Source organism: Canis lupus, chromosome 27, assembly GCF_048164855.1.
Source record: "Canis lupus baileyi chromosome 27, mCanLup2.hap1, whole genome shotgun sequence".
In the NCBI taxonomy this organism is placed as follows: domain Eukaryota; kingdom Metazoa; phylum Chordata; class Mammalia; order Carnivora; family Canidae; genus Canis; species Canis lupus.
Window position 1 is genome coordinate 39,418,464 of NC_132864.1, and position 27,373 is coordinate 39,445,836.

Below are 27,373 nucleotides of genomic sequence, written 5' to 3' on the forward strand. Positions count from 1 at the left end.
ACCGTGACCTTGAAAGTGATGCATCTCCTCTTAGATGCATTCCCACAATCTATGTATATGTTTTTTCTCACTATGCATATTTCACTTATTTTTTTGTATAACATTTTCTAAAGCCCATAAGCATGTGTGAAGCACAGAGTTAGCAACTTCAGAGCAAACCAGATTTGACTTGGTTTTCAACCTCCATTTTGCTTGGGGCAGGAAATTTAATTTTCCAGTTCAGGAAATTATAGATTTTTTTCCCCCTGTCTTTATGTGGTAAACTTACACTCAATTCTAGAATTCTTCCTTTTCATCTTGCTGGCCCCAGGGGTTAAGAAAAGCCCATGGAGTTCTGCATTATTGAGGAGTCGGAAGGACTAGGGCCTAAGTCCTTGTACGTGATGTGCCCTGTACTGGCTGCCGACACCCATCCCTTGCCGTAGCCTGTGGCTCCTCTAAATACCTGTTGCATTTACTGACAGCATCTCTTCAGCTCAAATCCTAGGCTTCTTCCCACCTCTGTTGAACACCTCTACATTTTTCTGGTAGTCTCTGAAGGAGACTCTTTCGTGCACTAAGCTGGGAGGCTGCCATCAGATTGGTTTACCTAGAAATATGCTTCAGCCATTATTACTCTGTTTATAATTTTTTTTTTTTTAGGATTTCATTTATCTGAAAGAGGGAGAGAGAAAGCGAGGGAAAGCATGGGGGGAGGGGGTGCAGAGGGAGAAGCAGACTCCCCACTGAGCAGGGAGCCATATGCAGATGTGGGGGGCTCCATCCCAGGACTCTGGGGTCATGACCAGGGCCAGAGGAAGATGCTTAACTGACTGAGCCACCAGGTGCCCCTACAACCATTGCTCCCCTCTACACATACCTGCTGGAAAGGAAGTGAGATACTACCCTTCGGTGGCTTTTACGCTCTACTTCTGAAGCTTGGCCAGAAGTGGGCGGAAGCAGCAACATTACACTGGCATCCAGGCCCTCCTTCTTCTCCTTTTCCTTCCTCAGACTCCTTTGCACAGCTCAAAAGTGTTTCTACTCTTCATTCAGCATAGAGAAAAATTAGCTTTTGTATCAGCAAGCTTTCTCCCAAACTCTTTTTATATCTTACATGCTCATATTTCTTTGAAGAAAAGAAAGCAGCTTTCTCAAAAAAAGTCATCCCTTGCAATTGAAAATGTTTCAGACTATGCTTTTAGTCGCTTATATTGCGTGTAGACATTGAACAGCCTGCTTTGGGCTGAGTTACAATCTGTCACTTCCCCCTTATGGAATAAATGCCACTGATTTAACAAATAGAAGGCCCAGGGCAGCAAAACGAATAGGGAAAAAATCCAGACTTTATTTAAATAACTGGGAAAACATACAGAGTAAGAAAAAAATGATTGGATTTTAAGAGAAATTTTATAGCTCCTTCAGCACCAAGTACCGTAGTTCTTTATAGACTGCCTCGGATAATGTCAATGATTTCATGGTAAACTTGCTGATATACATCTAATCCGAACAAAAAGTCAATATGATTGTAGTAAGAAATAGTTTTATGGTAAATATGGTGTGTAATTTCAGAAAGCAAATTCTCCACGTCTTCAGGATCGGCCACCAAGTCATTGCCTCCATTCCAGGTTGCTGTTGACACATTCATGTCTGTCACATTATAAAATGGAGGAGTGGCCTAAGTGCAAACGAGTAAAAATAAGACAGAAAATGACACATGGAAGGTGTTCTTTACTAATTTTTAAGTGATGAATTAATGCAATTATTAAATCAACTCAGTCTAAAATAATTACCACTATGGAAGCAATGCATTTGAAAGAATCGTTATTACGATTTTCTACTTAGAAATAGATCAGATACAAATCAAAACGAGACAGTTTGCTCTAATTCAGGGTGTGCAGACATTCCACAGAGATAATTTCACTTTTATTTATAAAGCATGAAGGTATTTTAATCAAAAGTTTCTGTGGCTGTGTAACTGGCAATATGCTTATTAATAAATGGCAAATATTGGCAGTCGAAGTTAAATCTGATCGTATTGATTTTGATCTTTCTACGATCAAAACTCTGGAGTTTTACACAAGCAGACCAGATCAGGCATGGAGTTTAGCGAAGGCAGAAAAGTATGGTGAACAGGGTAACTTTGAAGATGACAGACGGGTTCTAATTCTTCAAGATTTCGGTCATCCTCCTCATACAATTTTTACCACCTTCTCATTGACTTTTATCTTTTCCCTCATTATTATGGGTTTGTCTTATCTTCCCAAATACAGTTAATAGTTTTAGGGTCAAGAACCATATTATGCCTTTTCTTTCTTCTTTAGCCAACCACAGAGCTATGCATGTTATGCACACAGAGTTTCTTCTTGGGGGAGGATGAACTGCTCTACAGCCTGTAAACTTCCCCAGGCTCATCCAAGATATTTGTTGTTGAAACATACAGAAAACCTGGAAAAGCTCATTGGGTTAGATGTGACAATATGGATCCAAACCATGGCGATCCTCATCTGTTGGTCCTTCTCACTCTGTTGTCCTCTCGGACTTTACATGAGCCTTTTTCTGTAGCAACATCCTCTGAACTGATCAAAGGGATCATTTTTAGCCTATACATAATTATGTACCTGATTAAAATGAACCAAGTTCAGAGCAGGGCTGCCCCAATCAAAAGCTCTCAAGTGACTGGAATTAAAAAGCTGAAAGAAAAAAATTTAAAAGCAAGATGACACTCCTTTGTTTGTTACAGTGCAGCTGGTAAAGTGAGGTGCTCATTGGACGTGCGCCCCTCTGTCCCCGGCCTGTTGGTCTAGGTGCAGGGGGACCTCCTTGCTCCTCCCTTCCTCTGTACAGGGCAAGAACTGGGAGGGGTGGGAGGTAGGAGGAGGGGAATCTACAGACTATGACTCTATCATCTTTATATAAATGCACAAATCCCCAAGGCCTTTTACCCTGTTAAAGGGGGCCTGTGTGCTTAGGGCCTCATCAACCTTCCCCAGAAATCCTCAGCCCCACGCAGAGAGGTCAAAAGTGAGTGTCTACTGATGTCTGGGCGGCTCAGTCGGTTGAGCGTCCAACTCTTGGTTTCCGCTCAGGTCCTGATCTCAGGGTTGTGAAATTGAGCCCCGCGATGAGCTTGGTTCTCAGATCAGAGTCTGCTTGAGAGTCTCTCTCTTCAACTCCCTTTGCCCCTCCCCCTGCTCTTTCTCTCTCTCTAAAATAATAAAGAAATCTTTCCAAAAAAAAAAAAAAGTGAGTGTTGAGGACTCAGTGCCCCAGACTACAATGACACTTCCCTAAACACCCTTGCTTCAAACAACAGTGCTCCAGAGCATGTGCCAGAAGCTACCTCTTGTTTCACCCCCCATACTTATAGCCTCACCACCACTACCTGCTTTGAGCCTACTAGGTCTAATCTGATTGTGTCCATTTTCCCCCCTAATAATGTTTTCATTGCAGGAAGATTCAGAGTCTCAGGTTACCCATCTTCTCCGGGATTCTAATACACCCCGCATTTTACCTCCTCTCAAGTCCTCCCAACTCCTAAAACTCTCTCGACCATCTGGAATTCCATCGTTGGCCTGTATCTTAGAGCCTGCCTATGGGGCTCCTGGGTGGCTCAGTGGTTGAGTGTCTGCTTCAGCTCAGATCATGACCCCGGGGTCCTGGGATTGAGTCCCACATCAGATCGGGCTCCCTACGTGGAGCCTGCTTCTCCCTCTGCCTGTGTCTCTGCCTCTCTCTGTGTATCTCTCATGAATAAATAAAAATGAAATCCAAAAACACAACCCACTACCCAATATCCCAAATCTCTGTATCTTGCTTTTCCATAGCTTCTATCCTCTTCTAAAGTTTTAATGATTTATTTATTTGCTATGTTTATTGTTTACTATCTGTGTATCTGCTACTAGAATGTAAGCTTAAGGAGGATAGGAATATTTATTTAGTACACATATATATACCCTGAGCATAGAATAGTACAGGGCACCTAGTAGGTGTTCAATAAATATTGTTTAAGTGGATGAATAAATGCAAACATTACTTAGATTTTCCTGGCCTAGATATTGTCAGGAATGACCTAAATCTAAAGATAAGTTAAAGATTTTTAATTATTTATCTCAAACAATCACCTAGGAGATTTAAACATTTTTAAATGAGAAAGTCCTTAAAGCATATCTCAGTGGTACTTTAAATTTCTAAGTATTTATTAAGTTTAAATAATACTCAAAATCATCACCCTATTGAACTCTCATAATATTTTTGTTAGAGCATTATTGTTAACTCCATTTTTAAAATTAAGGAAATTGACTTCGTAAAGATTAAATGAGCTTGCCAATGAGGTTCAGAGAAAGGATTCAGTGTCTGATATTTTGATCTGAAGTATACTGTTCTTTCTAGGGTATTATCCTGGCTCACAACATTAAGATGATATTCACATTGGATTTTTTTCATCATCAATATCATTCAACAAACGTTCTTTGCGCAGAACTCTTGGCCAAGTACAAAAGTGAATAAAACTTGCTCATGGTCCTCATGGAGCTCATAACTTAACAGAGGAGAAAGTGTAGTCTAATGAGAGGCGAGGCACTGGGACACCTGTGTTCTAGTCTTAGATGTTTTTTTAAAAGAAATAGCTCTGAGTCTTCGGCCAAGTCAAACGATGAACATGGCCTTGATGATTCCTAGTCTACTATTCTGAATTAACATTTTCTCATTTGTAAAACAGAAAATAACTATATTGCTCTGATCATTGCTTAGGGTTAGAGGACCTAATAGATTATGATATTAACATAATTATACAATTATGCAATCATTTCATTTTTTTAAAGATTTTTTAAAATTTATGTATTCATGATAGAGAGAGAGAGAGAGAGAGAGAGAGAGAGTCAGAGACACAGGCAGAGGGAGAAGCAGGCTCCATGCAGGGAGCCCAACACAGGACCCGATCCCATGACCCCAGGACCACGCCCTGGGCCAAAGGTAGGTGCTAAACCACTGAGCTACCCAGGGATACCCACAATCATTTCATTTTATCCTAAATTTATCATCCTATGGCAATGGCATAACTCCTAGAATGATGGCATAAACCATGAGTAGTATAAATAAAATCATACTAAAATGTACTTGAAAAGTTTTACCTGACTCCAGTGTACCATATTTTGAATAGATGTCCCTGCTGGGTTTTGTGACATATACACATCCATACGACTCTGAGGGGTGAAAAAATTATTTTTATACTTAGCCCAACCAGAGAAAGCATGATGTTCAACATTTACTATACTAAATAATTTCAATAAAATGTAAAATTCTTTTTTAAATAAATAGTATCAATAAAAAGAGATAAAATTTTATTTTAATCAAATACATTTATTTGTATATACAAATAAATACACTCATTGAATGTGTAATTTTTGTATTAATGTAGAAGCTATTTTTGGATTTCTAGGTTATGTAATTGTCATTCCATACAGAAATCAATCAAGACTCTTAGGACACACAGACACACACACACACACGCACTCCTTTTGAAGGCACTGAAGAACTGAAAAGATAGAAAGAAAATACTAGGAAAAATGGGGGAAAAAAAGAACCACTCAAAAAAGCAAAGGACTGAATCCAGTTTTTCCTTCAAGTTATTTGTCAATTGCTGAAGATCTGAAGTTTCATTTTGAGATTAGCTCAAAATCAGCCCAGGGCCTCCCAAGGGCAGTTAGGAGATTTAAAAAGAAACCCTCTCCATGATTAACTGGGGTCCGAAGTTCTACACACTCTCAGAGAAGCCATCAGCAACACAACAGCCTTCACTTCCATCCGTCATCTAGGTTCCTATTGCCTACAAGGTCCCTGGGAGCCTCCCTCAGTGAACAAGACATACAATGTCAATGTTATCCTATCAAAATCTCAGCAAGTTATCTTAAGGATATCAACAAACTGCTTCTAGGACAGAGAGGCAGAAGACCCAGAGCAGCCAACACAATATGGGAAGGGAAGGACAACGTTGGGGCCTGACACAACTTGAAGATGTGCTATGAACCTACAGTGATCAGGACTGTGGTATTGGTGAAAGAAGAGACAAATAGATCCACAGAATGGAACAGAGTGCCCCAAAATAGACCCCCCCCCAAATATAGTCAACAGATCTCTGACAACAGAGAAAGGGCAATACAACAGAGAAACAATAGTCTCTTCAATAAACGGTGTCGGAACAACTAGCTGACCATATGCAATAGGGAAAATAAAAAACAAACAAACAAAAAGAATCGAGATACATACCTCACACCCTTCACAAGACTTAAGTCAAAATGGAACACAGACCTAAATGTCAATCTCAAAACTATGAAACTCCTAGAAGACAATCTAGTTGGCTTTGGGTCTTGTGATGACTTTTTCAATAAAACATCAAAGGGACAATCTAAGAAAGAAGTAACTGACAAAGGGTTGCAGAAGGGGAGAGGGGTAAGGGGATGGGGTAACTGGGTGACAGGCAATAAGAAGGGCACATGATGAGATGAGCACTGGGTGTTGTATTTTGTTGGCAAATTGAATTTAAATAAAATAGTTTAAAGAAAGAAGTAACTGACAAGCTGGACTTGATTAAAGTTAACATCGTCCACTTTACAAAACACAATATCAAGAGAATTAGAAGATAGGCCACAGACTGGAAGAAAATATTTGCCAAAGACATACCTAGGAAGGACTGTTACCCAAAACATACAAAGAACTCTTCAAACTCAACAATGAGAACACAAACGACCTGATTTTAAAATGGGCTTAAGACTTAGATGCTTCACTGAGTGGATATTTAGGTAGCAGATGACCACGGGAAGATGCTCCGCGTTATATGTCATCAAGGAAATGCAACTTAAAAGAGCAATGAGACACTGCTACGTACGTATGAAAATGACAAAAGTCCAAAACACTGATGGCACCACATGCTGGTGAGGAGGTAGAGACATCATTCACCGCCGCTGGTGATGCAAAATAGAGCAACCACTTTGGAAGACGGTGGGGTGGTCTCATAAAATAAAGTGTATCCATAGCATACAATCCAGCAATCACGCGCCTTAGTATTTAGCCAAACAAGTCAAAAACTTATGTTCACACAAAATCTGCACGTGGAGGTTTATAGCGCTTTATTCCTAATTGTCAAAACTTGAACCCGAATGTCCTTTTAGTGAGTGGATAGGTAAACAGAGGTACATCCAGACAATTGAATATTTTTCAGCACTGGAAGTAAATGAGCCACCCAGCCATGGAAAGACACAGAGGAACCTTAAATCTTTGCTACTAAGTGGAAGAAGGCCATCCGAAAGGGCTACACACTGTATAATTCCAACTATATGACATTCTGGAAAAGGCAAAAATGGGGAGACAGTGGTGTTGCCAGGAGTTGAGTGGGAGAGGGATGAATAGGTGAAGCACAAAGGATTTTTAGGGCAGTGAAACTTCCTATGTGACACTGTAATAGTAGATACATGTCATTATACATTTGCTAAAACCCATAGAATGAAAAAAAATAAAAAAATAAAACCCATAGAATGTGGAAACCCAGAGCAACCATACTGTAAACTACGGATTTGGGGTACTCATGATGTGTCGATGTAGGTTCATCAGTTGTAACAAATGTACCGCCCTGGTGGTAACTGCCCAGCCCAAGCTCATCTAGATTTTGTCCTATGTCATCTTCTTGGAGCTTTCTAGTCTCACATTTCATCTTTAGGTCTATGATCCAAATTTGAGTTAATTTTGTGAAGTATAGGAATAAGGTTTGTATCTGGGTTCATTTTTTTGCATGTGGATGTCCAGTTGTCCTGATACTGTTTGTTGTAGACGCTATGGTTTTTCTATTGCACTGCCTTTTGTCCTGTGTTGAGGATCTGTTGATGATATTTATGGGGCCCTAGATCTGGGCTCTCTGTTCTGTTCCATTGATCTCCTTGTTTCTTCTTTCACGAACCCCACACTGTGAGGTTTAGTAATAAGTCTTGAGGTCAATAGTATCAGTCCTCCAACTTTGCTCTTTCCCTTCAATACTGTGTCGGTTACTCTGGGTTTTGCTTCTCTCTATAAACTTTAGAAGTCATCTGTCAATATCCTTAAACTAGCTTGCTGGGATTTTGATTGGGATTGCACTGAACCTGTGGACTAAGTTGGTAAGAACGGACATCTTGACAACTTCTCTTTCTTTGAATGAATAAATTGGTTCTCGCTGAGAAATCATTAAATGGTACAGGTGCAGGAGCCAACCTGGAGTCTAAACGCCACAGCTGCTTCTGCTAAATCTGGGTTTTTAATTTAATGTGCTGAACAAGTCTTAGAATGAATGCCTGCACCTGTAACGGCATCTAAGCACAGGCAGCCCGTATGGCCTTGGGAATAGTAGCCTGAGTACCTAAACAGTCTCCCACTCCAGGAATCTTGATGAACGCTGGAAGCGTGTAAGATAACCAGCAGGCACTAATGTTGATTACAAAAGGGTCAACAAGAAAAGGTACGAGTATTAGGAAGCAGCATATAAGGGCAGGACAACTTACATATAAGAAACTTTGGGAAACTAACACCCAATAGGAACGGCCAATAAAGATACCCATCATAGCACCTCTCTCTGTCCTCTACAGAGAAAAGACAGGTGTGAACACAAAATAATCCCAGAATGCTAATTCTGATTAGGTTCAGGGTGTTGGTCTAGTCACAAAAGCAGAAAGGCTAAGAATCTATTAGTGTATGTGGATAAATCATAAAAATGACACACCGGGCATGAAGTAAGTACTATTAAGAGTTCCTTTCTAATAATTGACAAAATACATTTCATTTTTTTTTGACGAAATACATTTCAAATTCAACTTGTTCTCACCATATTTAAGTTCTCCAGGTCACATCCATACATCATAAACAAGATATCACGGCAAATCTTACCAATAATCTTCAGCGGACACAGCTTTGAACCAACAAATCTTTTAAATGAGGTATTAGGGAGGAAGTCTTTGCTGCCAAAAAAAGTCTGCAAAACAGATTCACTCTATTCATATTTGGAATAATTAATTAAGAAATAATTAATCAAGAAATGGTGTGATGAAGTCATTATATTTATAATCAAATGCACTGTCTCCCATTAGTTTAAAACATTTAAATTAGGGAGGTTCCTGGGTGTGGCTCAGTCATTTAGGTGGTTGACTCTTGATTCTGGCTCAGGTCATGATCTCAGGGTTGGGAGATCGAGACCCAGGCCGGGCCCTGGGCTCAGTGCAGTCTGCTTGTCCCTCTCCCTGTCCCCACCTTCCTGTTCAGTCGTATGCTCTCTCTCTCTCTCTCTCAAATAAATAATTCCATAAAATCTTTTAAAAACCATTTAAATTAAGGACAAAACTTGAAAGCAGGAGATAGAGATAAGTTGACTATTGGATTTTCCTTCACAATGAGATGTCCAAAGGTATTATGAGTACTATCCTACTATTCCTTTGTAAAAACAAAGAATCCAGTGTCAATGAAACCAAAAAATTAAATTCATGTGAATATAGTCAAGACCTTTTATTTTGAAAGGACAAAATTATTGTCACTCTGGATTATCAACTATGAGAAGGAAAGGAGTAACATACCTTTATCAATGACCTCCACCTGTATGCCATTTTAATTAAAGGGCTGTTTGAGTTTTTAATAGAAAAAACTGGAGCTAAGGCAAAAAAGACTTTGATTCTTCCAGCGATCTTTGGAATTGTAGAAAATGTTATGAAAGCTGAAAGAAAATAAGACAGAAATGAACGATTCTTAGGCAATCACTGGCATGTAAGACACGACATCATGGCAATTAAGAGCGCATTCGGTATGCTCCGACCAATTCATTGACTCATTCATTTCTTAATTCCCTTATCAAACAAGTGCCGATCGCCCAGCCTGAGACATGCACATTGATCACAACATGATGCTGATGATTAGTATTAAAAACAATGCCTATTTTTTATATTCCCCAAATGAATGAGACCATATAATGTTTGTCCTTCTCCGATTGACTTATTTCACTCAGCATCATACCCTCTAGTGCCATCCACGTCGAGGCAAATGGTGGGTATTTGTCGTTTGTAATGGCTGAGGAATATTCCATTGTATAAAAAATACTGAAAGGGAATAAAGGGGAAAGGAGAAAAAAAGAGTGGGAAATATCAGAAAGGGAACTCTCTGGGGCTCCCCATGCAGCGTGACGACAGTCCCCCGGGGCCTACCGATGCTGGTGCCCTGGGAGTGGCCTACATAAAAGATTCCCTCCTGTCCCGTGTGCCGCACGATGAAGTTGATCGAGGCCGGCAGGTCGTATTTTGCCATCTCGTCAAAACTACAACAGAAAAAGGGAAATTGGAATCCCCTTGCCACTGATGTGATGCTAACACCTGAAGGTCATGACCTGGGGAGGGAAGGAGAATAGGTGGCGCTGGGGCTCAGCCAGCTGGGCTTGAACTCCTGATAGCCACTCAGGCCGGCAGCTCAGGGTCCTGGGATCGAGCCCCCGTCAGGTCTGCACTGGCCGTGGGGTCCGCTGAGATCCGTCCTCTCCCTCGGCCCTTCCCTCCACCCCTCTTGTGCATTAATGTACCTACTGAATAAAGACCTCTGGGAGAACAGAGTCAAGGAAAGAAAATGCCTCCAAGGTAGTCTTATAAAGAGGCTGTTTATTCTACGTGCAGGGAGATAAACATATATTTATAGGTTATGGGGTGAAAGAAAACAGTTGGGGGGGGCCAACAAAATGATTAATGCCAATAAAAGTTACTGCTGAAAAATGAGAAACGCCCTAAAATCACACAAGTACTCTAATTTTCAAGCCAACACTTGCATAAGTCTGTGATGGTCCGTGAAAAGACCTGATGGAGAGAAGACACTTCTATTCTACTTTATTTCATTTGAAAGCAAAATGCAATATTTCACACACTTACAAGGTGAAAAGCATTACTGGTATCATTTGTACCTGAAGGCCCAGAATTCTTTGGAATTGGTGTTTAGGTACGTGTGTTTCCGGGACCAGGTCGTCCCTCTGCTGTTCCCCATCCACACGTCATAACCGGCATCTGCCAGAATGAAGCCCAGGCTGTTGTTAGGGAGATTTGAAATCCAGCTGCTGGCAGATGTGAACAGGCCATGCTGCAAGTATACGACCAGCCTCTGAGCTAGGGGGAAAAAAATGCAGAAAATTTCTTTTTAAATTTTGTGGTATCTGCACAAGCATCTCCTCTGAAATTCAAGCTTCTAATACACGACGTTGGAAGCTTTAAAGAAAAATTTTAAAATTTTCTACTGTATAAATAGGGTGAATCACCCACGTTTAATCCCATCGTACGTCAGAGTCGGTTAGCACGGATCAATGAAGAATTTTTTCAAGCGACCAGGTGCACGATGCGGTCACGTTTCATTTCTCTCTCCCCCTCCCTCTGCTCGCTCCCTCTCTCTCTCAAACAAAGTAAAATAAAATGAAACAATAAAAACACTCAGATGTATATGAGCGCCCACATTGCTGTCAGATATGTGATTATTCTAATCCTTAAAAGTTCACGTCTCTTCGCGGGCTTCTGAAAGAGAATGAGGAGGGGACGATATATTTGGGATTCCCGTGATCACGGGACGCCTTTTGTCGGTCGCAGGCCTGTGCCCCGGCAGCTGTGCAAGGACCAGGGCGTGACCGGTCAGGGGCGCAGTACCCTTCCAGGGAAGGCCGGACTTGCCCCATCAGCGGCGCAGCTGCGCGGGCGGCCACGGGTGGTGCCACCGCAGCGCTGGCATCAGCTGCAGCGGCTCATGTCGTTCTCTGTTCCCTTGGCCTCCCTCTTGTAGGCTTCCCAGGAACGGGGCCTGCCACCCCCGGTAGCCCTGTGCTGGGTGAAGCGAGCGGGATGTGACAGACCCAGGGTCCGGGGGAGGCAGTAGGTGCGCCCTGCTGTCCTGGGGCCGCACCTGCCTCCTCCCGGGCAGCGGGGCTGGGCTGGCTGCCCTGGGCACCCCTTCCAGGTGCTCCTTGGAGCTGCCCCTCCCTGTGCCCCCCCAGCCAAGGGGCAGCCCCTGAACCCACCAGAGCATCTGCCCACCAGTGGCCTTGGGCAATGACTAACCCGTGCAGCGATGCCACCCGAGCCCCCCGGCTGCAAGGTGGGGCCCTGGGCCCGTGCCTCCTGCCCTGCCCTGCACCCGCGGGCTTTCTCCGACGGCACAGCCGAGCGACCGCAGGCGCCGGGATCCTGTCTCCGGCCTGGCTTCCCGACGGCTCCGAAGCACCCCGCTGTATCTTTAAAACTACCTTTCCATATGTTATTATAGTATTCGTGAAATCAGGTCAGACGCTGAAAAATGATGACTATGATTATGTCAGACCTAGGCGAACGTTTTACGTCCAGCCGCCGTGACCTTTATATGGACACAGAATGACCTTGATCGAAGTTGCTTCAAGTTAGCATCTTCCCTGAAATGCACTTTAATGTTTAAAACGAGAACTTAAAAGGGTATTTTATGCTACGAGAAACATTCTTTTCAGGGAGACAATCTAAAGAGAAAGCCTAAAATAAAATAAATAAATAAATAAATAAATAAATAAATAAATAAAATAAAATAAATAAATAAAATAAAATAAAATAAGAAAAGAAAAGGCTGGCTTTTATTTGAGCAATTAGATGAAGAGGCAAAAGGGATCAGGACGCTCTGTGCTGGGAAGCGGCCGATACTGGATCACAGCCCTAGTGACGAATGGAGGGCCTGATGCTTGTGAGCGCACCTGCGGATGGTGATGCACCTGTCGCGGGCCAGGGGAGCGCGGCTGCACCACCCGGGCCCCTCTGCCATTACTGGAGGAGCCGGGCAAGGCCAGGCCGGGAAGGACACTCTAGCCAGCCATTTATCAGACCTACAGAGACTGGGGCCGGGCACCACGTGTAACCCTTCGCAAAACAAAGAGATGTAGAGAATCCCTACGTGTGAGTAAAGTGGCCAGAGAAAGCTTAGAACAGCTTGTGTTCCACGACGCTAAAACCAGCCTGTCAACAGGAGGCCACGAGAATGGTCCCTCCAGAAGGGAGGCACATAGGGCTCCCGGGGGGCTCGGCGTCGGGCATCTGCCTTGGGCCCAGGGCGTGACCCGCATCGGGCTCCCCGCAGGGAGCCTGCTTCTCCCTCTGCCTGTGTCTGCCTGGGTTTCTCATTAATAAATAAATAAAATATTAAAAAAAGAGGGGGATCCCTGGGTGGCTCAGCGGTTTGGCGCCTGCCTTTGGCCCAGGGTGTGATCCCGGGGTCCCGGGATCGAGTCCCACGTCGGGCTCCCTGCGTGGAGCCTGCTTCTCCCTCTGCCTGTGTCTCTGCCTCTCTCTCTCTCTCTCTGTCTATCATAAAAAAATTTTTAAAAATCTAAAAAAAAAAAGAAAAAGAGAGAGAGAGGCCTGTAGAGACATGTCTGTGCACGTAATCTTTACATCCTTTTCTTGTCCAAAACTCACTGAGAGGAAATGGAAAAGTTAAGAACCCCAGGCCCAGGGAGTCGCCAGTTTGTCAGAATTGAATCTTACTTGAGTTGTCATTGTTTGTCTTCCCGTAAGGAATTCTATAAAGGCCGAGGACGTAACCGTCTTCAGTTACAATATCATACACTTCATCCGGGTAGCCCCAATAGGAAATGATTTGGCTCTTGATAAAGAGAAAAAAAGAAGCTGTTTAGGATAAGATAGCTGGTCCGTAATGTAACCTGATACCAATCTGACCTATTAATGTAATAATGGACCTTTGTATTGTCTCTCAAGCTCGGGATAATTTTTTTTCCTGCTAGTTCGCTGATCCGTTCAGTAGCAGCTATTTTAGAACACCTGCCAAACATCAGTCCTACACATTACTAGTTTTCTAACTACTGATCACTCAGACTTTGACCCACTCAGCCATATGCAATTTTAAAATATACGTTGACCCACGAATGTTTGCATGTCTATGCTCATAGCTGAGCTTAGATCTGAAATCTGTGTGTACGTGCATGCACGCAAAAGGGAATTTCTAAGTCCTCCATAAAGGTGTTTGAATATATTTCCATATATTTTCATCCGGGGATGATATAAGGCTGAAGGGGAACCTGGCAGCTACAGAAGAGTAATGGGGACTATTAGTTGACCCGTATGGAAAGATTTAAATGCAGGAATATATTAAAATAAAAGCCCCCTCCCCCCAATTAAGGAGTAGCGTTTCCCAGCAGCTTAGCATTTATTTCCTAGCAACTTACAATGTTCATGTTCACTTCGGGGTTCCCAGATCGAAAGACAGCTTGGGTAGTTCCCAGAAGGAAAACCAAAGACATCACTCTGAAAAGGAAGGACACGTGGGACCTACAGAGAGAAGGAGATGCTAATACTATTAAAATGGCAGCAAGTGATACCATTCGACTGTTGAACTAAATCTCTGAGTTAGGGAATATCTCCATTTTCAGGTCAGAAAACCAAAGCTCTGAAAAATTAACTTGTCCAAGGACGTACAATGTGTAATTGGCAGCAAGATTCCAATTCATTCCTGCTTCAGGCCCAGATCCATGCTCTTCCCACTACCCTCTTTTGTAGCACAAACCCCTCTGTGGGGTTTCCATTGTAGACCTGTTTAGCCTAGTTCCAAAAGCCTTATCCTACATTGTAAGTTGATACCTGAATTAATGATGTAATAATACTTACCAGACTAATATTTATTTAAAATATATTTAAAGGTTGTTGGTTTTTTTTGGGGGGGTGGGGTGGGATGGGTGAAGAGATTAGGAAGCTTGGATGACTTAACTTTTATCTAGCCTCTCAGCATCTAGATTTTATTGCCTACAGAAATGGGAATTTTGACAAAATCCTAAATTCTGGGAAGCTGGTAAGTTCTTTCTAAAAAAGTAAGAAACCAGGGAACCACCAAGGTCACTACCCACATTCTCTCTCCAAAAACATGGATCTCATGACCTTGTACAATAAACCAGGCACTATACCTGGAAGGGCATTATGCAGAGTTTATAAAACGTCTGGCTCTGCCACTCACAAGCTTTGCAACTTAAAGGAAGTTGCTTAACCTCTCTGAGCATCAGTTTCTCCACCGATAGTATGTGAAAAACAGCTACTCCTCTGGGCTGTGATAAAACTTAAATTTGGTAAATGTGAGATGATGCTTCGTTAGTAGGATGCTAGTCACATAGCTGACATTTAATACATATTAGATTTCTTCACTTAAGAGAACAAACGAACACCAGCAACTTAGAGAAATAATTTACATACAAATAATTGTGTGTGTCTTTCCTATACATTTTGTTAGGTTTAGTCTCCAGTGTGATAATTTAACAATTTGCTGTAAAGTAGCTAGACTTGAAAGTTCTAAACTCCATGTATTTGCTAATTGAAAGCTTTCATTTATGGAAACTGGGCTTTCCCCCTTTTGGTCTAGGTTTGTATTGCATTTGGTATAATGTGTGCGCTCTTTAGGGAAGGAGAAAAGCAAATTTTAAAACATTATCACCAAGTTTTTCTACCAGAGAAGAGAGAGAAATTTGCTAATGTAAGTGCATAAGAAAAGCATTTATAACATCTGCAGCCACAATCTAGATACTCTTCTTTGGAGATGTTTTTGGAAAAGTGCTCGTCGGGTGGGTGGCAAGGCTACTTGGTTCTCCAATCTCTCTAGTTTCTTGGAAACTGTCCATAGTAAACCGATACTGAAGCTCACTGTGTATACAGGCCTTGTTTCCTAGCAGAGAATTTAAAGTTCTTCGCAGTGTGGCTGGAACAAGTGCAGCATTTATCATCCAGAATGAGAAACTTTTGAAAACGAATTGACATTAATAACTAACTTGAAAAAAAATAATTAACTTGGAAAACAGGCGTAAACTGAACTGTCAGAATATGCAGGGCTTATTTCTGGCTCTCTTTTCTGTTCCCTTGGTATGTGTCAGTATTTATGCCAGTAAAACACTGTTTAGATGATTGAAGCTGTGTGGCAAGTTTTGAAATCAGTAAGTGTGAAACCTTCAAGTTGGTTCTTTTCATTGGAATTCTTAACCCAAGAGATTAGTACTTTTTTTTTTATTGTTCCATCCCACTGATACATATTGAAAAATGCATGTGCTCGGTTTTCTGAAGCAGACTTTATAAAAAGTGTCATGGATACAGTTGTCAAAAATCACTCATATGCATATGCAAATGCTAAGAATGATGGTCAGCTTCCATAACTCTTGAAAGAAATAGAAAACAATGAGTCTTGTGATTTTTATCCAAGCTCATTCATTGAGTCATGGATGATTTTTAAAAGATTGAGTGTATTGTCAACTCTAATTCAAGACTGCCCCGAAATAAAATTAAAACTTATCAACTATCCAGTAGTCAAAAAAAAAAAAATGATGGCAGTGTGCCTCAATCTTTTCTCATCAATATGATGGAGGAAAAATGCTCATTTATTACCTTATTAATGTACTACAAATTATGTTTAAGTGGAAGCTTTCCGTAATGCTTATCAATAATAACGACCTCATTTTCCTAACAGGAATCAATATGTGGATTTATTTCTAACTAATAGCATTATATAAAGTAGCTACAAAAAAAATTGAAAGAACCCCTTGTGTGATACTGATAAATTTAGAGTTTCTTTTAAACTCTAAGATGAATATGATATTAATAAGACTAATTAATGTAAGCTTTCAAATTAACTTAATTTTGGACAGGTGAATTTTTAAATTGATATACTACTTCAAAGTCAAATTAATTCTCCTAAAATTTTTGTAATTGTCAAAGTAGATGCAAATTTGTAAGAAAAATAATTTATTGGTAGTGAATTCGGTTGCTGAACAACTTTGAAATATGATTGAACACCTTGGATATGTGACATTACTCTTTTAAGCATGAATTTTATGAAATCTGAACACAGAACAAGTATGTCTGATAAAAAATTTAGCTCCCAAATTGACATTTTTATAGGAGTAAATTACACACTGGATTTTAAAGGCTTAAATCAAAAAATGTAAAATATCTCAATAATTTTATAATACTTGCATGTTGAAATGATACTCTGAATATAACAGGTCACTATTAAAGTCACACAGATGTTGTAGAATTAGTAATTCCTACCCCAATAAAGTGTTACTGTTACCTGCAATTTTGTACCTAATACAGCGGATTATCATTATTATGTCATTTTAAGTCGATCACCATAATTTTCCATTTATGCTGGCTGTCTGGTGAAATACTATTCCGTGGACCAATCACTGGTGCTTTGCTCTGTTTAGGGCAAACTTTTATAAGATATTAAAGATGAAAGTAGAATGGAAAAATTGAGTTTTGTACAAGAACATTAAAATTCAAAGCAACTAAGACTTTAAATAATCATTTTTAAAGATTATCACCCAGTTAGCAAAAGTACTTAAAATATGAAGGTACCAAAATCTGTATTATTAATAACACCCAGCTATTCTAAATATAATTCCCTAAAAGCTGGTTTGAGGGTTATTTTTCTTCAGCCTCTGGCATTAAACTGATTAATTTGACTCTAGATCTACCCCACAACAATGAAAAACATTACAGCCATACCTCTCTGTTCTTGTTGATTTTAGGTGCTTAACATATGTATCTTCAAAGTAGTCAATCATAGCAAAATTTTAGCAAAAGTTGCTAAACAGAGTCATAAGGAAGCCAAAAAAATATTATTCTAGAAGAAAAAATAAAATGAAACTTTAACTTCAGTGCAATATCAAATCCAACCTTCTATCATTTTTTAAGCTACTTTCCCATATGCAAAATGAGAGCACATTTACAATGGTTATTAGGGTAGTTTCTCACTGCCTTCAGTTTGAAAAAAAATAAAATTACTAAGACATGATTCCAAAGCTCTGAAAAACCTGAAATAGGTTTCTGTTCTTCCTCCTGGCAGTTACTGCAGCAACAGCAATGAGTTTTAAGTATATATGTATGGTTGGTGTAAAGCACATCAAATATAGAAGCAATAGTCTTAAAAGTACTGCTAAGTTTTGAAGATTTATCCCTATGGACAACATGAGCAAGTTTTTAATTTTTTACTCAAGCCATATGATAGGAAGAATGACATTATTTGAAGATGGGCTAAGATCATCTTAAAATGTATATTGTAAACCCTAAGGAGATCACCAAAAATGTCTTAAGAAGTATAAATAATAAGCCAATAAAGGAAATTAAATGGAATAATAATAAATGCTCAGTTAAACCCAGAGAAGTAAAAAGGAGATAAAGAACATCTAAGCGCAGCAGCAACTTGGTAGATCTTAATCAATAATCACCTTATATGCAAATGGTCTCAGTACACTAGGTAAAGACAGAGACTGTCAGATTAAATTTTTAAAAAGCAGGACTGAACTGTGTGCTCTGTACCAGAAATTCATGTTAAACACAGATACTTAAGTTAAAGGGTAGATCAAAATATACCAAAAGAAGGCTGGACTAATTATGTTAATTTCAAACAAAGTTGAATCAGAAAAAGGAATGCTAAAAAAAAAGAAAGAAAAAAAGAAAAATGCTATTATAAAGAGGAAGTTTCCTAATGATATGGAGTCAATTCTCCAAGATGACACAATAATCCTAAATGTCTATATCTCTAACAACAAAGACTTAAATATATAAGGTAAAAACTGATAGATCTGGGAAGAGAAAGAGATAAGTCTGCAACTATTTTTGGTAACTTCAACTCTCCTTTTTTGGTAATTGGTAGAATGAGTAGACAATAAATTAGCAAGGATATAGATAACCTGAAAAATACTATCAACCAACTTGAGTTAATTGACATGTATAAAACATTCTATACAAGAGCAGAATACATATCCATCATCACTATACAAGAAACATTCACCAACAGTCTGCCCCATAGAAAAGACCCATAGAATCCATACAAAGTTCGTGAGCCGTAACAAAACTGAGCTAACAGTCAATAATAAGAACGAATCCTAGAAAGTACACAAATACTTGGAAATTAAGTAACACATTTCTATCTAAATAACCTGTAGTTCAAAGAAGAGCAAAATTTGAAAATATTTTGTATTAACTGACAATGAAAATACAGCACATCAAAATTTGTGAGATGCAGCTAAGCTGTACTTAGAAGACAATCTATAGCAGTGACTGCTTATGTGAGAAAATAACAAAGATAAGAAAAAATCAGTAGCTGAAGTTCTACAGAAGGAGTAGGAAAAAATGCCCAACTCTCAGTCTTCCCCTAAATGAGGTCTATTTGCATACTTCAAAAGCTTCAGCCTGAGGGTCAGGTTTCTAATTTAGCAGATGTGTAGGGGCTGACTGTATCCTCCCCAGAGATCATGGAAGTGTCTGGGCACCTCCCCTGCTTTCTCTCTAGCCCGCTGCAAGTAGCCAGTATCTCCCCAGAGGAGGCTGGGACACATATCTAGCACCACAGCTCTTGTGGTTGCCTCTTGAGGGACAGGCCTCTGGATTGTTTGGCTCTGATAACAAATGGGATTTACTTTTAAAAACCCCACAGGACAGTAGCAAACAAAGAAGAAATTCTTAATGGGCTCACAAACAACCCTCTCCTTTCTTATATACCCAGGCCCAGTGTGGAGGAAACAAGCAAAAATGCCCATCCACCAGTTTCTCCCTGGAAAAGGCCTAAATACACACTTTCTTAGTTGTTGCCTAATGGTCTGGCTTGTATCTGGGCACAGACTATGATCCTTCTCTTTAGGATAGTAATGGTTTTGGGATGGTCTCAACTACTGGGAGACACCACGAACAAATAAAGTGGCTTGGGTAATCACAAAGGATATTCAGAAGTATATGCTGGGATTATCGATGAGGTTCATCTCCTATAATGAGAGCACTGTGCCAAGACTAGGAGAGGCAGCTATTTCATCTAATGCACAGAAACCAATAGAGAGTGTCAAGGAAAATGAAGAAACACAGGAAAATATTCCAAACCAAAGAATGAGATAAAACTCTAGAAACAGATCTTAATGAAATGGGGATAAGTAAGTAACAGTCATTAAAAAAAAAAAAACCAGTGATAATGATAAAGAGATTTCAAATTAAGTCATAAAGATGCTCCCCAAGATCAAGAGGACAATGCATGAACAAAGTGAGAATTTCAACAGACAGGAAACGTTAAAATGTACCAAACATAAATCACATAAAGGAAGAATATAATCATTGAACTGAAATATTCAATAGAGAGTTTCAACAGCAGGCTAGATCAAGTGGAAGGAAAGATTAGTAAAGACAGGGCGGTGGAATTCATCCAATCAGAGGAGCAAAAAGAAAAAAGAATGAGAAAGATTTAGGATAGTTTAAGAGTTTATGGGACACCAGCAGGTGGACCAATATACACATTATACAGGCCCCTGAAGAAGAAAGAGAGAAATGGGCAGAAAGCTCATTAAAATAATAATAATAATAATAATAATAATAATAATAATAACAGCTATAAATTTACATAATCTAGAGAAACAGGCATTCAGATCCAGGTAGCCAATAAAGTCCCCAAAGAGATGAATCCCAAAAGACCCACACCAAGGCACATTATAATGGAATTGTGATAAATTGAAGACAAGGAGAGAATCTTAAAACAGTGTGAAAAAACTTGTTATCAATGATGGAATGTCCATAAGACTATCAGGAAATTTTTCAGCAGGTCAGGAGAGTGGCAAGAAATATATATTCAAAGTACTGAAGGAAAGAAGGAAGGGAGGAGGGAAAGAAGGAAGGAAGGAAGGAAGGAAGGAAGGAAGGAAGGAAGGAAGGAAGGGAGGGAGGGAGGAAAAAAAGAAAACCAAATCCTGCCAATCAAGAACATTCAACCCAGCAAAGTTGCCCTTCAAAATTGAAGGGAAGATAGTTTTCCAGAAAGTAAAAGCGGAAGGAGTTCATCACTAGATGGGCCTCATGATAAACATTAAAGGGACTTTTTCAAGCTGAAATGAAAGGAGGTTACTAAGTGACAGGAAATCGCATGAAACTATAAAACTGATAAGGTAAATATATAGTTAAATCCAGAATACGCTAATGTTTCATGGTGGTGGGTAAATCTTGAGATTCCTTCTGTAAAGTTAGTAAGGAGCAATTGTGAGAGATACGGTTAGGAAAGGAGAGTCTGCTGGACACAAAGCTTTTTACAGACCTATTAGTAAAAATTCCTTTCAGCGGCCGAGAATGTGGAAATTGGCTTCCTTAAAATTACAACTGAGTTACCACTTAGAAAATCTTCATTTACTCATCATATGCAGTTGGAGGACTCCTGTGCACCCAGTTGGAGGACTCCAGTCCCATGCAATTCTTCATTTCCTTCTGCAATAGCCTCCCCCTCGTGCTCACCCAGGTTTTGCCTGAAGGCGTCCCAGGTGGAGAGCTACCTCATGCGGAAACGCATTCCATTTTAAATGCATCTACTTAAAAACATTCCTTAAACATCTTCTTTGAGTTAAATCAGAATCTACTTTCTTACAGTTTTTTTCCATGGACTTCAGTACGCTGATACGTCCAATTATTTTTGTCTCTTACGGTCTTTAACCTATTTGAAGATAGTCTTCATGTTTTCCTAAAGTTTTCTCCAGGCTAGAAATCTCTAACCCTCTTACCTATTCAAATAAGGTCATCTCAAGCCTGCTTACCATCTTGGACACTTTTCTTCGGAATGGCATCAGTTTCTGAATGGTTCTCTTAAAACCACTGAACGCAGTTTTCTAAATGATCTGGCCAGTGTACGTGGTGTGAGACCATCCCCTCTCTCGATCTGCACACGCTAATTCACTCTTCATGGCTTAGGTTTAGATCTACTTTTTGTCTCGACAGCTCTCTTCTGCTGTTAACTCATCATGAACTTAAGGCCAAGTAAAATTCTTTTTTTTTTTTCTTAAGTAATCTCAACACAGGGCTTGAACTCACCACCCAGAGTTCAAGACCTGAGCTGAGATCAAGAATCAGATTTTTTTTTTCTAAGAATCAGATGTTTAAGTGACTGAGCCCTCCCGATCCCCGAGGCCGAGTAAAATTCCAAGCCCTCTTTCCCTGATTCTGTAGAATTATTTTCTAGATACAAAGGTAAGTGTTCTAATAACCTTGTCCGTTTTTGTTGCGTGATTTAACAAAACTAAATAAATAGTGACGTCTATTGAAATCTCTGAAACTCCTCACCTTACACCAACCCTGTGAGGCTATTCATCTTGATTTGATGCCATCTAAAAACTGCTACGTTTGCCATCAATGATTATTGAAGTTATCAGTAACACAGCGAGGGCAGACGGAGCTGCGCCTCATAGAGTAGACATCCTTTGCGGACTGGCATGATATTTTCATACTATTACAGTCATATCATAATATTAAAAAAGCACTCTCTGAGAAAGTATTTTCAACACTGAAACTGCCCCCTCGGAATTACCATCCCGCCTACCCTGGCATAAGCCTGACCCTTGAAAGGCCTGTATACCTTCTAGGCAGACAGCCCGGGAGCTCTGTTTCTGGGAATTCTAACTCTGATTCTAGTTGTCAGGGTTACTCTGTTGACTCTGACAATGATGCTGCCCCTTGGTGTGGAGATTCTCGTAACAATACATAAGTAAGCAGGTAAGAAAGCAAGAGAACTTGTAAATGTGATCAACTGACATGCAGAAAACAGAGCAGGTCAGTGCACTAGAGAGTCATGGGGTGGTTGTTTTAAGTCAAGTAGCTTAGAGAAGGCGCCTTTTAGGTGACTTTTAAGTGGGTCTTAAATGAGAAGGAACAACAACAACAACAACAACAAAAAAAAAAAAAAAAATGAGAAGGAGCCTGCCTCGCAAGGATCAGGAATAGAAAAGAGGAGAAAAGACCAAGGTGGCTAGGAAGAGTAAATATAAACACACCCGTCCTGGCTATTTTGCAAACCTACGTTCTTTAGTTGTCATTTCCAAATTTCCCAGAAAGATACAGTATCACAGTAACCAACCATGGACCCCAACCCTGCAGTTAGAGCTCTGCTAACCCATTCTGGAGGTTGGGGGTGCACGTGAAGGTGGGGGCTATACGGTCCCTACAGACTACGGTAATGAGAAGCATGCCAAGCCAGCATGGCTACCTCTATTCAATGGTCGTAACAACCCCAAATTCTATATAACGTTCTATTTTTTAATTTTTATTTACTTTTTTTAAAAAAGATTTTATTTATTCATGAGAGACACAGAGAGAGAGGGGCAGAGACACAGGCAGAGGGAGATCCCACAGGGAGCCCGAAGCGGGACTCGATCCCGGGACCCTGGGGTCACGCCCTGAACCGAGGGCAGATGCTCAACCCCCGAGCCACCCGGGGGGGCCCCTCTCTACAGTGTTCCAAGAACATATTGTTGATCACACCATTAAAGGAAAAGGGTGAAGAACTAACGCCAATGAACAGCTCCTGGAAATACAAGTTAAAATTAAAAAAAGCATTTGCTGAACACTCCAGAACTGCGGGAGTAAAGGTTTAGCACCTTTGCTCATGCAGGAGCATCAAATAATTCAGTCAGCACAGGACACGTGACGACGGCCAAGAGAAGTCAGAAACGTAGGTTGGGGGGATCCCTGGTGGCTCAGCGGTTTAGCGCCTGCCTTGGGCCCGGGGCGTGGTCCTGGAGTCCCGCGTCGGGCTCCCTGCGTGGAGCCTGCTTCTCCCTCTGCCTGTGTCTCTGCCTCTCTCTCACACATCTCTGTGTTTCTCATTAATTAATAAATAAAATCTTACCAAAAAAAAAAAAAAACCCAAAAACAAATAGAGAAGCAAGAGTCTTGAAAGTATTGCTAGGTTTTGAAGATTTATCCCTATGGACAACATGAGCGAGGTCTTAGTTTTTTACTCAAGCCATATGGTGGAAAGTATGACATTATTTGAAGATGGGCTAAGATCATCTTAAAATGTATATTGTAAACCCTAAGGAGACCACCAAAAATGTCTTAAGAAGTATAAATAATAAGCCGATAAATGAGATTAAATGGAATAAAATAAATGCTCAGTTAAACCCAGAGAAGTAAAAAAGAAATAAAGAACATAAGCGCAGGAGTAACTTGGTAGATCTTTATATATATATAAACTTACTTTTTATTGGTGTTTAATTTGCCAACATATAGAACAACTTGGTAGATCTTTTTTTTTTTTTTTTTTTTTTTACAACTTGGTAGATCTTAATCAATAATCACCTTATAGGCAAATGGTCTCAGTACAATGGGTAAAGACAGAGACTGTCAGATTATTTAATTTTTTATCAGATTAAATTTTTAAAAAGCAGGACTGAACTGTGTGCTCTCTACAAGAAATTCATGTTAAACGCAGATACTTAAGTTAAAAGGGTAGAGCGAAATATACCAAAAGAAGGCTGGACCAATTATGTTAATTTCAAACAAAGTTGAATCAGAAAAAGGAATGCTAAAAAAAAAGAAAGAAAAAAAGAAAAATGCTATTATAGATAAAAAGAATGTTTACATAATGATACGGAGTCAATTCTCCAAGATGACACAATAATCCTAAATGCGTGCTCCTTCCAGCTCTCTGTCTCTAAAAAACAAACTGTAACAATTGCTCGAATTTAAGAACACATCCATCCGGTGGTGATTCTGGTCAAAATGCTACGTGCCCACGAGCGTGCCCTAACGCAGGCCCCGTGGATGGTTTCTGGCGGGAGTGGAAGCCGGAGGTTCTGGTGTGCAACTGCACGGCCTTGGGCTTAGGAGACAAAGGGCAAGAGGCCAAACCCAGAGGACTGACAGTCTGGCAAGAGTGGGAAAAGGGAAGGAATTGAGGAGGACCATGAGGTTTCGGGATTCGGAGATGAGGAAGCAAGAGGCGATGGTGGACGGGAGCAGAACAGACTCAAAACCCAGGGGGAACCTGCGTGGGCCGAAACCCTGATGCCGGGTTTACGGGGCTGCAGTGCTGGTGGCACAGGGCAGCCGAAGGAGCCCCTCAGGTACCCTTTCTGGACAATTCCAAGATCCTAGAACGTGGCTGGGACACCTCTTAGATGGTCCACGGCTTTCAGGCAGGGACTGAGACGCTTCCAGCTACCAGATCAGCTTTACTTTCTTTCTTTTTTTTTTTTCAGCTTTACTTTCTTTCATGACAAATAAATCAATACAGACGGCCTTTACCAAATATCTGAAACTAATAGAAAAACGCAAGTGCATCTGCTTCCTCTCATGATTACCTAACACGGCACGGGCACTCGTCTCCACGTGTATCTACAAAACTCTGGGATTTAAACTCTGGGATTTAAACTCTGGTTTCGTAGCAAGTGTTTGAGCACCACAGAAGGAGTCATTTTCTATACATCCGTAAATATCCGAAGGCCTATTTCCCCAGCAGCTTCAGGGAGATGCTCGCACACCCATAACCCGGTCGCTCGAGTCCCTGCACACTCCAGTGTCCCCAGTACCATCGAGGTGCCCGCATTTTTACAGAAATGTCTATTATTTTCTCAAGATCAGAGTGTAGGCCTGGTACGTCTCATTGAAAAGACCCAGTTTTAGGATTCTCGGAGTATTATCAGACGGTGCCCCAGTTTGCTCACTATTTGCCTTCTGTCCTGTGCACTTCGTACTACACAAGCCGTGAGCAAGGCCTGCCCCCAGCGCGGTGCTCTGACCCGGGGGGGCCGCACCACCTGGGCCCCACAGCGCCGGGATGGGGGCGGCGTGACCGGGTCCCCGACGAGGCCCGCAGCGGGGTCCCCAGGAGCCGGCGCTCCCTCTGCCTCTCTCATGAAGAAATAAGTAAAATGTCAAACAAATATCGCCGCGGCTGTGACACGCAGACATCACTGCACCCACTGCGCAGGGGGGTCGCACAGGGCCCGGCAGGTGGCAGGTGGCAGGTGAGCCGCTGCGCTCCCGGAGGGGGGACCTGCACCCCCGCCTGCCCCTGCGCACCCGGGGCTGGCCCCGCCTCCCGGGTCCCCGCCCCCTCCCGGGTCCCCGCCCCCGCCCCCTCCCGGGCACCGCCCCCGCCCCTCCCTCCCTCCTTCCCTCCCTCCCTCCTTCCCTCCCTCCCGCCCCTTTTGAAGGTCCCCGCCCCTCCCCCACCCGGGCACCGCCCCCGCCCCCCCCCCCTCCTTCCCTCCCTCCCGCCCCTTTTGAAGGTCCCCTCCCCGCCCCTCCCCTCCCGGCCCCGCCACCCTCCCGGGCCCCGCCTCCCCCCTCCCCTCCCCCATCCTCCCGCCCCTCCGACCTCGTTTCCAGGTCCCCCCTCCCCCCCCTCCCAGGCCCAGCTCTTCCCGCCTCTCCCCCTCCTGGGCCCTCCCCTTCCCTTCCCCCTCCCCCCCTCTCCCCGTCCCAGTCTCTCCCGGGCACCTCCGGCCCCTCCCGCCCCCTTACCAGGTCCCGCCCCGCCCCTCCCCTCCCGGGCCCCTCCTCCCCCTCCGCTCCCCCATCCTCCCGCCGCTCCGGCCCCCTTTCCAGGCCCCGCCCCGCCCCTCCCCTCCCCTCCTCCCTCCCCCCTCCCCCCTGCAGGCCGGCCGCCGGGACCGCGGGGGGCCCTGGAGCCGAGGCCATGGCGCGGGCGCTGGTGGTGGGCGCGGGGCTGACGGGAGGCGTGTGCGCTGCGCTGCTCGGGAGGGAGACGCCGCGGCCCGCGCACCTGACGGTGTGGGAGGAGGCTGCGGCCCCAGGTGGGTGCCCGGCGGGGGGGCGGGGAGGGCGAGCACCCGGTCCAAGCGCCCGCGTCCCCGGAGCCGCATGCGCAGTGCGCGCCCGCCCGCGTGACCGAGCCTCGGACGGGGGAGGGGGAGGGGGACGGGGAGGGGACCCCGGGGCGGCGGGAGTGGGAGGAGCCCCGGGTGGGGGCAGCGGGGGCCGGGGGAGGAAAGGAGGGGGCGAGGGGGAGAGCGGGAGGAGCAGGGGGAGTGGGAGGAGTGGGAGCGGCCCGGTGGAGGAGGAGCCCCGGGCCGGCGGGGAGGAGTGTGGAGGAGCCGGTGCTGGAGGAAAGGAAGGGGTGGGGGAGGGAAGAGCGGGAGGAGCCAGGGCAGGAGGAGCAGGGGGAGTGGGAGGAGCCCCGCGGGGTCGGGGAGGAGCCCCGGGCTGGGGGAGGGGGTGCGGAGGAGCCCCGCGGGGTCGGGGAGGAGCCCCGGGCTGGGGGAGGGGGTGCGGAGGAGCCCCGTGGGGTCCGGGAGGAGTCCCGGGCTGGGGGAGGGGGTGCAGAGGAGCCCCGCGGGGTCCGGGAGGAGTCCCGGGCTGGGGGAGGGGGTGCAGAGGAACCCCGTGGGGTCGGGGAGGAGTCCCGGGCTGGGGGAGGGGGTGCAGAGGAGCCCCGCGGGGTCGGGGAGGAGCCCCGGGCGGGAGGAGGGGGTGCGGAGGAGGCCCCCGGAGTCGGGGAGGAGCCTCGGGCGGGAGGAGGGGGTGAGGAGGAGCCCCGCGGGGTCGGAGAGGAGCCCCGGGCTGGGGGAGGGGGTGCAGAGGAGCCTTGCGGGGTC

General features: G+C 43.1%; 2 protein-coding genes across 19 annotated transcripts in view; one reads left to right on the plus strand and one right to left on the minus strand.

Moving 5' to 3' along the window:
• Positions 1–1,307: 1,307 nt before the first annotated feature.
• Positions 1,308–26,668, minus strand: LIPJ (lipase family member J). 10 transcript variants are annotated; one of them, XM_072803687.1, is made up of 11 exons: positions 26,542–26,668; positions 17,520–17,637; positions 14,207–14,309; positions 13,509–13,626; positions 10,931–11,129; positions 10,191–10,300; positions 9,570–9,706; positions 8,828–8,992; positions 5,112–5,183; positions 2,601–2,672; positions 1,308–1,657 (listed from the first exon to the last, which is right to left on the minus strand). In XM_072803687.1, the coding sequence occupies exons 2-11, from the start codon at positions 17,576–17,578 to the stop codon at positions 1,424–1,426; spliced, it is 1,269 nt and encodes a 422-aa protein (XP_072659788.1). In that variant the 5' UTR covers positions 17,579–17,637; positions 26,542–26,668; the 3' UTR covers positions 1,308–1,423. The 10 variants fall into 10 exon arrangements, 9 of the variants coding, with proteins under 9 accessions (XP_072659788.1, XP_072659787.1, XP_072659790.1 ...); XM_072803686.1 differs by lacking the exon at positions 26,542–26,668 and adding an exon at positions 22,390–22,483; XM_072803689.1 differs by lacking the exon at positions 26,542–26,668 and adding an exon at positions 22,098–22,383 and having other exon boundaries at positions 8,828–8,974.
• Positions 26,404–27,373, plus strand: part of RNLS (renalase, FAD dependent amine oxidase) — a 277,111-nt gene continuing 276,141 nt past the window's right edge. For 5 of the 9 annotated variants that reach the window (XR_012019565.1, XR_012019566.1, XM_072803700.1 and 2 more), the window contains exon 1: positions 26,415–26,572. Coding sequence is in view for 7 of the 9 variants with exons in the window: in XM_072803700.1 (XP_072659801.1) it covers positions 26,455–26,572 (118 nt within the window). In the remaining 2 variants the exon portion in view is untranslated. Of the gene's footprint in view, positions 26,573–27,373 lie in introns of all 9 variants that reach the window. The other 4 variants (XM_072803699.1, XM_072803701.1, XM_072803702.1 and 1 more) reach the window with 3 other exon arrangements.